This window comes from Artemia sp. Qi Xiang Cuo, chromosome 5 (genome assembly GCF_049724085.1).
Source record: "Artemia sp. Qi Xiang Cuo chromosome 5, ASM4972408v1, whole genome shotgun sequence".
Lineage (NCBI taxonomy): Eukaryota > Metazoa > Arthropoda > Branchiopoda > Anostraca > Artemiidae > Artemia > Artemia sp. Qi Xiang Cuo.
In genome coordinates this window covers 33744633-33759616 of record NC_142798.1, presented here as the reverse complement: position 1 = coordinate 33759616, position 14984 = coordinate 33744633, and the positions used below count along the sequence as shown (strand labels likewise).

The 14984-nt window shown below is 36.7% G+C and overlaps 1 protein-coding gene across 1 annotated transcript in view; it reads right to left on the bottom strand.

Annotated features, from left to right (window-relative positions):
* The window catches only part of LOC148952055 (uncharacterized), a 318887-nt gene that overhangs the window by 250564 nt on the left and 53339 nt on the right, over positions 1 to 14984 (bottom strand). Inside the window, exon 2 of the mRNA XM_089089125.1 lies at positions 13449 to 13568. Coding sequence (XP_088945251.1) covers positions 13449 to 13568 — 120 coding nt within the window. The remainder of the gene's footprint in view (positions 1 to 13448; positions 13569 to 14984) is intronic.

Here is a 14984-nt window from a genome sequence, read left to right as displayed (position 1 = left end):
GCAAAAAAGAGAAAGAATATTTCGGCTTTCTAAATTCGAAACACCTTATCTTGAACTTGAAATTATGGCTATGATGTGCTGATACATCATCCAATGACCATCTGTCTCAAACTCTCTGAAGAAAAACTGCAGGATTCGTAATGAAAGACTATCAAAGACTAAGCTCTGGAACTAAGCATCAGGGAAAAGTACAGATACATTGTCTTGAGGCAGGACAGCTAACCTCTAATTTTAACAATCATACACACCTTCAAAACAAAGCTCTAAACGACAGATAACACCTTCCACGAATGATATGTTGATGCGGGATTAAGATCAAAATCAGGTACTTCTCTAATGTTCCAGCAAACAAGAGTGGATCTCTCTTCAGCAACACAGTAAAGATACACCAGCTCTTGATCATAGCTTAGTGATTTCCTTGACAGAATGAGAAAAAACTGTTCCAGCGACCTAACCACATCCACTATTTCAGCAGCTTCCACAGCTGAGTCTGTCACATCGCTAATCACATAAAGTCTTTTCTTATAGAGAGCACCCTTGAAAATGAGCTCCTGGACTAAGCATGTGTCTTTATGTGCAAAGAGTGTCAAGTAGCAAGTGTTTGTCAGCTTTTCATTTTTAGAAACTGTACAGCTGATTTCCTGACACATTCTATTTGAAAGAGATAGGTAATTCTGGTACTTCTGGTAACTCTTGGCCATTGCCTTGGTTAGATTTCTAGTTGAGGATGCACTTTTAGCAGCATCTTTAAAATATCTATGTCTTGATTCAAACTGAAAAACGAATAGTGAATTAGGGGGCCCAGTGTTCGCACATACAAAGGAAAGTGACGCATTGTATGGTCCTTGAACCTATTTTCATCATCCTCAAATATTTTTACTTTCAATTAAAGATACATTCTTATTGTAAAACCTAAATTTGCAATAAGCATGTCTGAAAACCTTCGAATTGACACAAGCAATACAACTTTCCTTATCAGTAACATTAGAGGCCAACTTTCATTTTTGGCCTTTCTTGCAAAGAAATGGTCAAGTATTAGAGGAAACTGGTAAGGGAATACCAAATTTTTGATTGTATTATCTTCAATGTCCTTGAAATCATTCGAGAAGGGAGGATGTTTGTCCTTAGCATCTATATCCTTGTAATCAAAGTTGGCAACACTAGCACTAAGCTCTGATTCTTTGAAAACACCATCAATAATCAAGTGCTGTAAACATTTTCCATCATCCCACTTCATAACAGCTTCATACAAGTCATGGGCTATGCATGGTGGTAATCTGTGACATGAAAGTTGGGCAAGGCATTGAAATCAGAATTGAATTTCACGCCATTTACAGACTGCTTCCTAAAATTTGGGTCTTGCAGCTTGTTTAAAGATTCCTCATAGGATGCTTTAGATCTAAGAGAAAACTGAATTTTCCAATAGTCTTTAGCTGCAGTTTTTCCAGAGAACATGCAGACTCTGCAGGGATTCTGCACATTTCGGTTAAAGCATTTCCCGAACCCCCCCCCTCCCAATAAAATTCGAGCCCAAGTTGTCTCCACATATACAGAAAACTATAATTTTTAACCTTGTTCCATCAATCACAATGCCTTCAGTACAAAGAAACTCTAATTCATTCACAACCTTCTTGAAGACTTTTTCAGTACCAATGATCTTGAAGTTCGATGCCAGCACTAGCATAACTAACTGCACTAGATCTAGCCTTGCTCGAAGCCAAGGTGGGATGTTGAGAACTCATATATAAAAAGCTAGTGCTGTACTTTCCTGATTTAGACTTTTTAAGTGTTTTTTTTATTTGTACCTCATCTTGGTAGAGCTGAAGAAATATCACATTTTTCTTCATGTCTGGATCAGAAGCATATAAAGAAGCAAAACGGTTACCATCATAGAAGTCTCTATATACACCTTCTGTTGAAGGATGATACCAATCCAGAAATCCAAGAAGTCCTCTATGTTTGAAAAGATTCTCCAAGGTGGCTGCAACTGCAACTACTTGAACAAATCTTCTGTTTCCATACTTATGAAGTCCGATAAATACTTGCTCCGGTACCACAGTACCGCAACTTGCAAAATACTGGTCTCTCATGTACTGAGATCTCAGTGATCCAGTGGCAGGGTCTGTAACAAGTAGCAGAGGATCCTGCATATAATGACTTTCAATTTCATCACATATTTTCTGAAACGAATCTGGCTGAAAAACAGAAGAGATGCATTTAGCAACACGTTCTTTAAGTTCTTCTGCTACAATTTCATGAGACTCAGTAAAGAGAAGCCTAGAGTTCTCAAGAATAAAACTAACAGTTGAGGCAGGTACATGTTTCTCTGATTCAAATCGAAGGAGAAGCAAAGCAAGCCCATCTGAAAGTGCTTGCCTTCTAGGCTCCATAGCACGGATACCCGAGTCCCCTGAGGATGTTTGTCTCAATCCTGCTGTTTTATTTGTAGCTTCAAAGCCAACTCCCATTATTTCATCTTGGTTCAAATCTAGTATTTCTGAGTCTAGAGGCTCAGAAAATTCATTTCCTTCAACACAATCTTTATCATGGTCAGGGGGAGTGTTCAGATTGTTTCTCGCAGGCTGTGAAGTTCTAATGAACAAAATGAACAAACTAGGATTTGCCATGAAGTTCTGCAATTTGATGCCGTCAAGATCGGATCTACAATGAAGTTTGGCAATATACAAAACTGGAAAAGATGGCTTTAGAAAATTCTAGCTGCGCACCCCCCCCCCTTTTCCATAGCGAATCACGTCCTTAATTTGTAGCTTAATATTCCTATCATGCTCTTTTGAGTAGAAACTTAAGCATGAATGAACAAGTAATAAAGCAAATAGAATAAATGCTTATATTTTTGCAGCAGATCATGGTTTGATAATTTATGTTCATCAAGAGTATGACAAAATATTGCAATACACATCCTAAATATTGATAACCCTACAGAGCATGTTCTATGAATAATGTGTTTCTGAAAGAAACATAGTTAGTTTATTTCTGTATGGTGACTTGTGACCCAACCTGTTAAAATAAGCTAAAGCTCATTTTAAAAAAAAGAAGTCAACAATATATTTCAGCCATTTTCTTGGCAGGTAGGCTAAAACAGAAAGACAGAACAGCTCCCATTGGTACTGTAGAAGCCAAAACACCTTTCACATGTTTCAAATTTGACATACAGATGAAGGTGCAGAAAAAACTTTTAGTGAACAAGAATTTCTGAATTTTGACTCAACTACTAGAATACTTCTAACATACTAAAGCATGTGAAAACTTTTGCAATTTCGTGGTTTAGTGTGGGATGCAATGTGGAAATTCCAGAATTTTCTAATTTTCTGACTGGAGCTTCCAGAGGAAGTGGCTGTTACACTCAAATGGAGGATTGAATTCTGAATCACATGATTTTTTTAAAGAATAAAAATAAGACAATTCCAATATGTTACACTTCTCTGCGAAGATGAGGCGCCACCCATAAAATATCGGATTCGATTATCAGAAAATTTGACATTGGAAGGAGCCGGTACCCAAAGGCCAACGCTCCTTTGTATATGAATTTTATCCCGTCCCTCCTCTTGAAGCTAACACAAAACTAAAATGTCACTTAATCTGCTTAATTTATATTAGTACAATCCTACAATCTACTTGAAATCAGATAAATATATTATCTAATTACTATTTGACAACGTGTATAAATATGGAAAGAAACATGAAAATCTTATTAATAGAATTTTTATGTATATTAATAGTGTATTATAAAAGTGTTTTCTGATAAGAATCCCCTTTCTCTTTTGATTTCACAAATGGACGCCACTGTACAGAGAGTGGTCAGTGGTGTTTACCCCCCCCCCCCCCGGGAAAAACCCCCCGTTGATTATTATACCCCGCTGGGTATTTTCCGCTGGGGTATTTTCCAGGGAGAGATAAACGCCTAGAATCGCTGAGGACATTGTTAAATTCTATTAATAAAATGGTACTTTAGCTACTTTTGGCTATTTTGGAAAGGGGTTAAGTTAGAAAAATGAGACTTTCAGAGATGGGTCTACAGGGTAAAGTATGTCCCGGGACAATATTTTTAAGTACCTACCTCCACTCTTTTTGCCTCTAGAGACTCCTGAAATTTGCCTACATGACAGCTAGCAATTCCTGTTATTTGAGTAGAATTTTAAGCCGTATCTATGTTTTTTTTAATTTGGAATTATATTTGCATATCTTTAAAACCTTATAAATTGGGATTGAGCAAAGTTGTGAAGCTGAAAAGAATTTTGTTGTACTTTATTTAAGCAGAAGATCTATTTAACAAGGTTTCACTTTTATAACACACAGATTTTTAAAGGTCATCAAAAGTTAGGACCCTCTAGAGGGAGGAGTGGAGGCAAATACTTCAAAACATCTTCCCGGTGCACACTTTAGCCTGTAGAAGTATCCCTGAAACTTTCATTTTCCTAACCTAACCTCTTTCCAAGATAGCCAAAAGTAGCTAAAGTAGAATTTTACCATTCTATCTGCAAAGTTCATAAGACTTATATAAAACTAAAAAAAAAAATCAAAAGAACTTACCTTTCAGAAATAAGTCCACAACAACAAGTGAAAGGTCTTCGTTTGTGTAGCCTTTTAATCTCAATAGATCAGAAACCCGGACGACGACCCCCTTTCATGATATTTTTGCATCGGTCGTGCCCCGCGGTATGACCCATTTTCGCAAGAGTTAATTGTCATTAGATCCTCCCAGTACACTGAACGAGTTTAAATATATATTTGAGAAATGTAAAAATAAGGCAAAAATACCTATACACTCAAAAAGTGTATTTTCACGCTAATCCAACAACTAGAAAGTACGCTGATCAAACGTGAAATAATGCCGTCAACGTCAAAGTACGTTTTTTTTACCGTGTCATCCTTCTCATCATTCCCTGAAAGTTCGAACTTAATACCTTAAGACATTCCTGAGATACGCCATTCTGACAACCTGCATGCACAAAGTGTGCTTTGACTTAATTCAACTTTCCCCTCAATATGCACTGATATTTTCACCTTCAATGCCATAGTAGTAGTAGGAGTCATAATAGTATAATAGTCATAATAGTTGTGGTAGGAGTCGTAGTAGGAGCAGTTGTATTTGTAGTAGTAGTAATAGCAGTAACAGAAGTAGAAGTAGTGTTATGCGCAAATTGCCTTTTAGTCAGTTGAACATCCCCTCATCATGCCCTTGAAGTTTCAACTTAATACGCTAAGACGTTCCTAAGATATTTTTTAATATGCCCTTTTGATAACCGGTATGCACACAGTGTGTTTCGATTTATTTCAACTTCTCCCTCAACATTTCCTGAAAATTTTACCTTAATATCCAAAGCCTTTGTAGCAGTCGCAATAGACATAGTAGTTGCAATTAAAGTACTTGAATTAGTAGTAATAGTAGTAGCTTGCACAAAATGCTTTCGGTCAATTAATCATTCCCCTCATTATTCTCTGAAAGTTCCAACTTAATACTTAAAGTCACTCCTAAGATACGCCCTTTTGACATTCTACATACACATACTGTGTTTTGATTCAGTTCAATACTCCCCTCAACTTTCCCTGAAGCTTCACCTGAATACCCTAGGCCCCTTTTTTACACAAAAGGCCAAACATATCCCCTTTATCCGAAATTATTTGAAAAAAACTACGTTTTCTAAAGAGTTAAAGAGACTGAGTCACAAGTTCGAACCTTAAAACGTACAGGGATTAGAAGGTACAGTTGGGGGGCTGCCGCCCCCAAACCCCCCGCTTTCGCAGCCTTTAAATAAAAAAAAATTTTAAACTGAAAGTAAGGAGCGACATTAAAACTTAAAACGAACAGAAATTATTCCGTATATGAAAGGGGCTGTGCCCTCCTCAACGCCTCGCTCTTTACGCTAAAGTTTTTATTGTTTAAAAAAAGAGTTGTGAGAAAGTCAAACTTTAGCGTAAAGAGCGAGGCGTTGAGGAGGGCACAGCCCCTTTCATATACGGAATAATTTCTGTTCGTTTTAAGTTTTAATGTCGCTCCTTACTTTCAGTTAAAAAAAATTTTTTGTATTTAAAGGCTGCGAAAGCGGGGGGTTTGGAGGGAGGCAGCCCCCCAACTGTACCTTCTAATCCCTGTAAGTTTTAAGGTTCGAACTTGTGACTCAGCCTCTTTAACTCTTTAGAAAACGTAGTTTTTTTCAAATAATTTCTGCACGTTTTTGTACAGTTTATTACTTATTATTGCTTGACTAACTGTTAGATGATTGTGTATTATTCTTTTCTTTCTCGACAGGGTGTTGCAAGGGTCGACCTTGTAACTCAGCCTCTTTAACTCTTTAGAAAACGTAATTTTTTTCAAACAATTTAAAAAAGAAACTGAATTTCTTTTTTAAACTTTAAATTCAGTTTATAAAAAATTTCCTCTGACGGGGAATCGAACCTGAGTCTTCCCCCTGACAGTCAGGAGTATCGACCGCTGTACTAGAGAGATACAATTGTAATTGTATTTTTAGTATGTGGAATCTATTTTTGACGCAAGCAAATCCCCACAAAACTTGATATTTGGTTTTGGAAAAAAAGGAAAGGAGTGATCAGATCGAGCTGAAATTTTAAGGATAAGCTCCCAGGCCCTAGGAAAGCTTATCCTCTAAATTTCAGCCCGATCAGACAACGTTAAAGGGGGGCTGTGGTGGGAAAAATTTACATGGGCTCTTATAGGAAAACGAGGTTTTTCGTAAATGTAAATTCGGGAGATAATTTTTTCGGTCTGAAAATATCAAAAGGCCCTAACAGGTCGAATTCTGCTTCGAATGAGTCGTCATTCACCCGGATCAGTTGCCAACTGTGGCCTGTAGGCGTGGCTAAAAAAAAAATGAACTTTAAGTGGCTATATTTGGTTTTTGGAAAACAGAGAAGGAGTGATCGGATTCGCTCCCGGGGCCTAGGAAAGCTTAACCTCTAAATTTCAGCCCAATCGGACAACGTTAAAGGGGGGCTGTGGTCGGAGGGTCGAAACTTCCGGCCCACTTTTACCCATGAAGATAAAGTCGGAGGGGGTGAAATTTTGCACGTTTCTTAGTTTGAGCTTGGGCTACAAAATGCGGCTACCGCTGTCTCTCTGCGACCGCTAGGACCGGAAATCGCTTAACATTGTGGTGGGTCGCCTCTTTATAGAGGCACAAGTGTGCCTCCTTGATAACAAATACTATATGTAAACAATGAGCGAATTATATAACTGACAGCCCTTTCCCAAAGGCTATGAGGGAGGAAGTGTCATTTCCAGAGCCATAGTTATTGCACTTTCAACTATACGAAACATGATGGCTATCTCAAAATTTTGATCGGGTTCCTTTGCGGGAAAAGGAGCGGCAAAATCAATGAAAAGAAGAAAACACACTAACTATTATTTTACATTGTCATCTACTAAGAAATTATGCAAACCAGTCTATTTGCTTGTTACCTTCTAGGCTTACTACTTAAACCTTTTTTTGTTTACAATACTTTTCTGCCACATTGAAGGTATCTAGCCAATCTCAGCTTTGGCTTCTAGCTAAAGTCAGCTCCCCCTTAAAAAATATCCCCACATGGATGTTGCCAGTCAATACTACGCATTTCCTAATATTCTTAGTAATTAATATTTTTTACACATGAGTACACATTATAATTATGAGTTGCAAATAAAACTATGTGAATATAGGAGATATCCAAAAGTTTACAGTTAAATCTTGAGCAAAATTCAAGTCAGGTCGTATATAAGCTGCTCAAATAAACTCTTTTATAATGATTGGTGCACACATTCTCAAGCCCTGTAAGGGACAGGGGGTTGCCAACAAGAAAAGTTCTAAAATTAAGCGTATTTTTTATGTTATCAGGTGATTCTTCAAACCAACCTCAGGGGAAGGAGCCCTTCCCCTCCTATCCCATCCCCGTGTGGGTAAACTAATTCGAAAAGTGTACCCGTTCTGTCTCACGGCTGGGACAAAACGAGACATCTATACCAACCTTAAAGGCACTATATCAACCATGATAGAAATCAGGATAGTTTCTAAATGGAGATATATAAGTGGAGATAATAAATGGAGAAGATTTTTGTCAATACTTTGTCAGCAAGATTTCTTTTCTAAGTTACTACATAAAATGTTCCATACGTGCCCTCGTATTGAAGCACGTATCCATTTATGTGAAACCCTGCTTCAAATGAACAAATTCAAATGAACAAGTCTCATAACATGAATTGTAAGAGTGTTGTTGACTTCACAAAGAATGAAGTATTGAAACAGAAGGTACTAAGAACTACTAAGAATGAAGCTAAACTTATTGTAGGAAAGGGATCTCCATTTTTCACTTCCAGATAAAAATGCAGTAAATCTAGCAGTGATACCACCTCTAGTCGTGGCTGAGGAAAGCGGTAGTTTAGATTCAAAAGATGACCCGAAGAAAGCATAATATGAAAATCTAGTCAAGAAAAAATTAGTTTTTGTGTACTGTACATTTGTTATTAATAAAAAAAATTACATATATTATTTTTACTATTTCACTTTTTTCTTACAGTACTAAAAACAGTAACCTGCAAATAAGAGAGTACATGTATTACTAGGTCATTCAAGCAATGCACATCCATATAAATTTTCAGAGATTCTTCAAAGGCATATCCTCGACAATAGAATATAAAGCACGGCAATGCATGGAAGCCTTAGGTCTTGGTTGAAAACTGTTGCCTTCAGGCATTGAAAAACATATTATCTTTTGTTTTTAATGAAGGGCTTTATATGAGAGATGTAGAGTATGAGAGCATGGCAGATCGGGTGGCAAACGTTTACCCCCCCCCCCCCCCCCCCCCCACGCGGCTGGTTGACCTTCAATCACTTTGGACTTCAACAAAGGAGTAGAACCCTCAATTTCTGATCTAATAAGCACACTCCAAAGTTTATGTGACCATGAGGTGGACGTGTGGATGAGAAAGGGACAGTCTCCCTCCTATACGGAATAAATTCTGCTCATTTTGTGATCTAATATTACTCTTTACTTTCATAATCAAACAGTTCGTGGGAACGAACTGTAAGTAAGGAGCGACCCGGCTCAATAGTAACCGAAACTCTAAAAAATGGAAACCGAAACTCTAGTAACCGAAATTCTAATTTTGATACCGATAGATACATAAAAAGAATCAAATTTTTATGCTTATCCCGAATATATAAGTTTCATTAAGTTTAGTCATACCCATCAAAGGTCACGAGCCTGAGAAAATTTGCCTGATTTTTAAAAAAAAGAAGAAAAACACCCCCTAAAAGAGAAAGAATCTTAATGAAAATCACACCATCAAATTCAGCGTATCAGAGAACCCTACTGTAGAGGTTTCAAGCCCCTATCTGCAAAAATGTGGAATTTTGTGTTTTTTGCCATAAGAAAAAACCACGGATGTGTGTTTATTTGTTTGTTTTTTTTTTCCTCCCGGGGGTGATCGTATCGACCCTGTGGTCCTATAATATCGGGAGGAGGCTCATTAGAACAGAAATTTAAATTTCTAGTGCCCTAGTTAAGTGACCAGAAAAATTGGACGGCAACTAGGCCCCCTCCCACAGCCCTTTTCATCTCAAAATCGTCCAACCAAAATTTGAGATAGCCATTTTATTCAGCATGCTCGTAAGGCCGAATAAATATACTTTAGGAAATTTCATGACCCCCCACAGCCCCTGTGGAAAGATATTTAAGTTATAAAATTTGCCCATTGTTTACGTGTAGTATTTGCTATTGGGAAGTGTGCATGTATTTTTCTAGTGAGGGGGGGGGCGAAATTTGCACGGGGACAATTTATCGTGGAGAGGGAGGTTTTCATGGGGTGAATTTTTCATGGAAAATTTTATACTGGTGAAATTTGCCAGAATTCCTATACGAGACTCTTCTTATGTCTTGCTTTCTCATTGTCAATTCAATTTTACGCGTGAAGATGTTAAGGGTAAGTGTCCGGGGTAAATTTTCACCAGGATTGAATTGTCTAGAGCAGTGGTTCCATAAGTTATTTAGACACTGTACCCCTTTTTACCCAAAAAAACATTTTAGGTACCCCTTCTCAGTTACCGATAGGCCTACTAAGTAAACTATTGCTACAATATAAATAAAATTACCAGTCCTAGAGTTAAAGGGTTGTTTTATTTTATTTGCTGGCTGGCCGTGTACCCCCTAAGAATTTTTGCGTAAAAATTTTGGGGTACGCGTACCACAATTTGAGAACCACTGATCTAGAGAAAAAATTGGTCAGGAGGAGGGATTTTTTCGTGGAGGTGTAGCCAAATTTTCAAGCATTATTTAAAAAACGATCAGAAATTAATTAAAAAAACAAGTTTTTTCAACTGAAAGTAAGGAGCAACATTACTACTTAAAATCGGTAAAAACTATTACGTATGTTAAGTGGGTTGCCCCTCCTTAGCACCTGGCCACTTATGCTAAAGCTTGAATTGTGTTCCCATTCTTTAAGGACGGCTCCTGAAACGTTATGTTCGTTTGATTATAACAATAAGAAACTTTTTTTCAATTACTAAAAAACTTTGGCGTGAAGAGCGAGGGGTCTAGGAGAGGTCAACCCCCTTCATACACGTAACATTTTCTGTTCGTTTAAAGTTACAATGTTGCTCCTTACTTTCAGTTGAAAAAAAAACTTTTTTTTTTACTTAATAACAGCGTAGACCAGAAATATTCCCGGGAATCATAAGGGAGTAGATATCAATGTTATATTTTTGATGCATTTTTAACAGTTTCTTTGGTACCCCCCCCCCTAAAAAAACAGAAATCCTGGTTACAGCCCTGGGGATTATACAGTAATTTCTACCTCATCCTCCCCTCATCTCTCCCTTAGAACTGATTCTGTATTCATCTGATGACTCAATGAAAGCTGGGATGCTCTGGCATTGAAATGCACCCTTTGAGGTATACCCCTTCTTCCCTAATTAAAAAACAATCAGAGAGCCCCATTGTAGAAGTTTAAGTGCCTTTTTAAGTTGTGTACTTTGTCCATTACTTACAGAGATTATTTGTTAATGGGATAATCATACTTCGCGGGGGAATTTTCTGCCGGGGGCGGGGGGCGGATTGGCTGGGGTAATTTTTAGCGGGGAGAAATTTTTTGGGAGTAATTTGTTTTCAGCGGGGATCAAATTGTGTGGCAAGAATTTTCCGTATCAAAATCTGGGCCATGTCCACAAGGGTGCTGCAAGGTGACACTTCCCTTCTTATTGCACACAAATATTTCTAGCTTTATTTTAATCATGTATTTAACTGAAGTAATTCGTTTCATAATACATTGGTCCTCTGTGAAGGGAGGGGGTAATTTACTCAAAGGAGTACGATTTAATGGCCTAATTTTCTAAGCCTCACTGAACCTTTAGATGAAAACTAAATGATTGTTTGGAACTTGTTGTCTAATTCTTTTTAGTTCCCATGTCATTTTCAGTCTACCCCTATATTCTTGGTGCTAAGGCAGGAGGGGATAGTAGTGTCCTAGTAGTGGCAAAGTTGATTCAGGTTATGTCTGATGAAACTATATACAGTGATGTATAATTTTGAATCATCCGTTATAAAGGAGTGTTAAATGTTTTCAGGTTTTTCACTTTAATAAATAAAGAATTAAAAATATTTTAAGGAATAAATATCACTTTAAGGAATAATTATATATATATATATATAGGAATATATAGGAAGATGAGAAAAACTAACTCGTAGAATTTGACAACGATTTCATCCGTAAAAACGTAAACGATAAGAATTTATTGGTTCCCAAAGGCAACTATATGAAAGTCTTTGCAACAAAAATTGAATTGCGGGTTTTTCTAATTTTTAAGATATTTATGGTGTGTAAATTCCTCTTTTTCCCTTTCCTTAGCCCTTCTCGACTAAACTAAAAAAAAAACACAGCTCAAATAAAACTCTCAAACATGGAAAACCGTATTTTCAGCGGGGGAGGGGTATTTTCCGCGCGAGGGGGGAGGGGGTATTTTCCAGGGGGGGGGAAGTAAACGCCTAAAACATGTAGATCAATAAAATCAAAAAATTTTAAGCCGCAAAAAAAATTAATCGAGCCACGATAAGTGTTTTGCCATTGTCCACATTTACCATAGTGACAATTACAGCTTACGAATCCTTCAGCATGTGATTTACACACGCGTCCATCACAGAACGAGGAATCTTTAACCTAAATTGCGACGGTGTCTGGCGTTTATCCCCCGCGGAAAATACCCCCCCCTCTCCCGTGGAAAATAAGGCTTTCCAAATTTGAGAATTTTATTTGAGTTTTGCTTTTTTAATTTCCATAGGGGGACGGAATTTAGGTATATTTTAGGTATATTCCGTAGGGGGAATATTTATTCTACTTAAATGTAAATCTACTTCCTGTTGCAACTTCGACTGAAACGTTTGCAGCTATTATTTTCACTTCATTATCTATTTTCTTAAAGTCTAATAATGTGAAATCACTCATTTAGTCGATAAAAAGCAGCCAATCACCATCCAACAATCTTTTCTATAATTTTGAAATTAATCCCTTTACTCCCAATCTTTATACGAAATCCCAAGGTCAGAAAAAGCTCTTTGCTAGTCTAATTATAAAGTCAACTGGAAACATTATGGTTGGGATGGCGCCAGTAAGGCTTTCGGTACATCACTCATGGCCCCTCCTTAGTAGCCTACTAAAAATTAGGGGGAAACGAAACGGCAACAAAAGTTACATCATTATAAATATAGTAAACAACAAGATAAATAGCATCAAATGAAAAAAAAGCAAAAATTAGTAATTGAAAAAAAGTAAAATTGCTAATCTTTACAACTGAGATAATGTACTTATCTTTACAAAGATAAGTCCAAACATCCAGGACAATGGAAAGTACTCACACTTGATATAAAACCAGAGAAAAAAAACTCTACATATAAACAGGGGCGTCGTTTCGGGGGGGGGCAGTTGCCCCCTCCGATAATTTGGAGAAAATAACTATTATATAGCCCATGCCTCTTGACTATCCAGATATTCACCCCTCTTTCCCGCCCCCCCCCCAAATATAAATGCTGGAGCTACTCCCCTGCATATAAAACTAAACCTCTGACAGAAAAAAAAACCTCTACATCACTGTATAATTAATTGTAGTGCTTTACTGTTAGCATATTAGAGCCCAAATAAATTTAAAATGATAAGACCAATCCTGATACAGAGCCAGTGAAATTCAAAAGGATACACCAGGAATCAAACAGAAATAGTGACAAATAATTCAAATATCAAGTATTTATTAGAATCTGGAAAAAAGGAAAAGGACACAGACACAGAATATTTTAAGATTTAAATATCAGCATCTTTTAGGCCCCATTATGTCTCTAAACTTATTACCTCACTTTATCGGGCTTTTTTCACGAATGTCCCGAAAAAAAGTCTTGAAGCTCAAAAAGATACTTTACCAATCAATAATTATGTTCTATACATCAGTACTTACCACAGATTTATCTTCATCAAATACTTTCAAGAAAGACAGATGCGCTTCATTGTACTGCTTGTTGCAGAATTGTTCGCTAGCTCTCTTTAAATCGGCTTTTATTTTAGCGTCAAATTCAGCCTGAATTGAAAAACAATGTGATTAAAAATAAGCTATTAAATTGAACCTTCAGGATCTTTCAAAGTTGTTTAGAGCAGAAAATAAACAAATAAAAAGAGGAGAGGGCTTTCTAGAGCGAACTGCTACACAACGGACTGTAAACAAAAAGCAAAACTGTTCACAATGCATATAGCTACTAGCAGCAAATAAAATATTATCAGCAACTAAACAGATAGCTTCAAAACTTACCATCTGACGCTTTCTTAATTTAAGAAAGAAATTCGTCAAGGACCGATCCCCTTTTATCCAAACTACTTGCTAAGCCAAATCCTAAACAAAAGAAAAATTACAAATAAGAGTAGATTGCTTCAAAAATTACTGATGGACTTTTTATTATATTTTTAGGGTATCAGAATTCTATTTTAATGAATTACATAAAAAAAACTATACGTTAACGACAAACAAGTTGTCTATTCAAAAGAACCAAATTGAAAGCCCCAAATGTTTTATCCCGAGAGAATTACTTTAAAATACTGCTTATTTCCACTCAGAAAATGAACAACAGAAAATGATACTTTACTGAAATAGAAATAAAACTTTTAAAAGTCAATTTTAAGGCAATCTGTTTAGCTTGGAGAAGTAATATTTTGAACTGCCAAATTAATAAATGATCTGTCAATTGATTTTCTGTACATTCTAAAGGAATAGATTTAAAAAAAAAGAAAACAAAGGAAAAAAAAAGAAGATAAAATATACAGCATGGATTTAAAACAAACTGATCGGTTAAAGTGTATTTCAATAGCAAAAAATAATGTCTGGAAGTCTGAGAAGTATTTAATTTTCTAATACTTTAAAAAAAGAGGACAAATAATAATCAGAATCTTGTTTCCAGTAAACCATGAATGAAGCTTATACGTTCATCGTAGTTCAAGGGAGGTGGTAGCCCACCTCTTCTTTCTTGTAACTCCTGTTTATGTTTCGTTCTAATTGGTTCTTTATTTAATTTTCTGTTGGTTTTGTTTCATTTATTAATTCACAGTAATATCTTTTATTCAGTTTACTTTGATTTTTCCTTTCGATTTCTGCTTATTTTAGGCTTGATCCATTTATTCATAGTAATTCCTCGATCCATAGTAATATGTTTGTGTGTGTTTGGGTATGTGTGTACATATGTGGGTATATTAGACACCGACGTTGCGCCGGTTTATTGGCAGTGCACCACCGATGAAAGACACGCCAGTGTAGAGAATAATTGCAGCGGCGCGCCGCCAGTCTGTCCATATTTAGCCTTATGTTTTTGCAGTAATTTGAAAATTTCGGAGCTAGCGTGCTGAGTAGCTTTGCAAAAGTCTATGTATATTGAGTACAAACCAGAAAATAGGAATAATACCTTACAGACAGATTAGGCAGTGGCGTATTTAGGAGGAGGACGGGGAC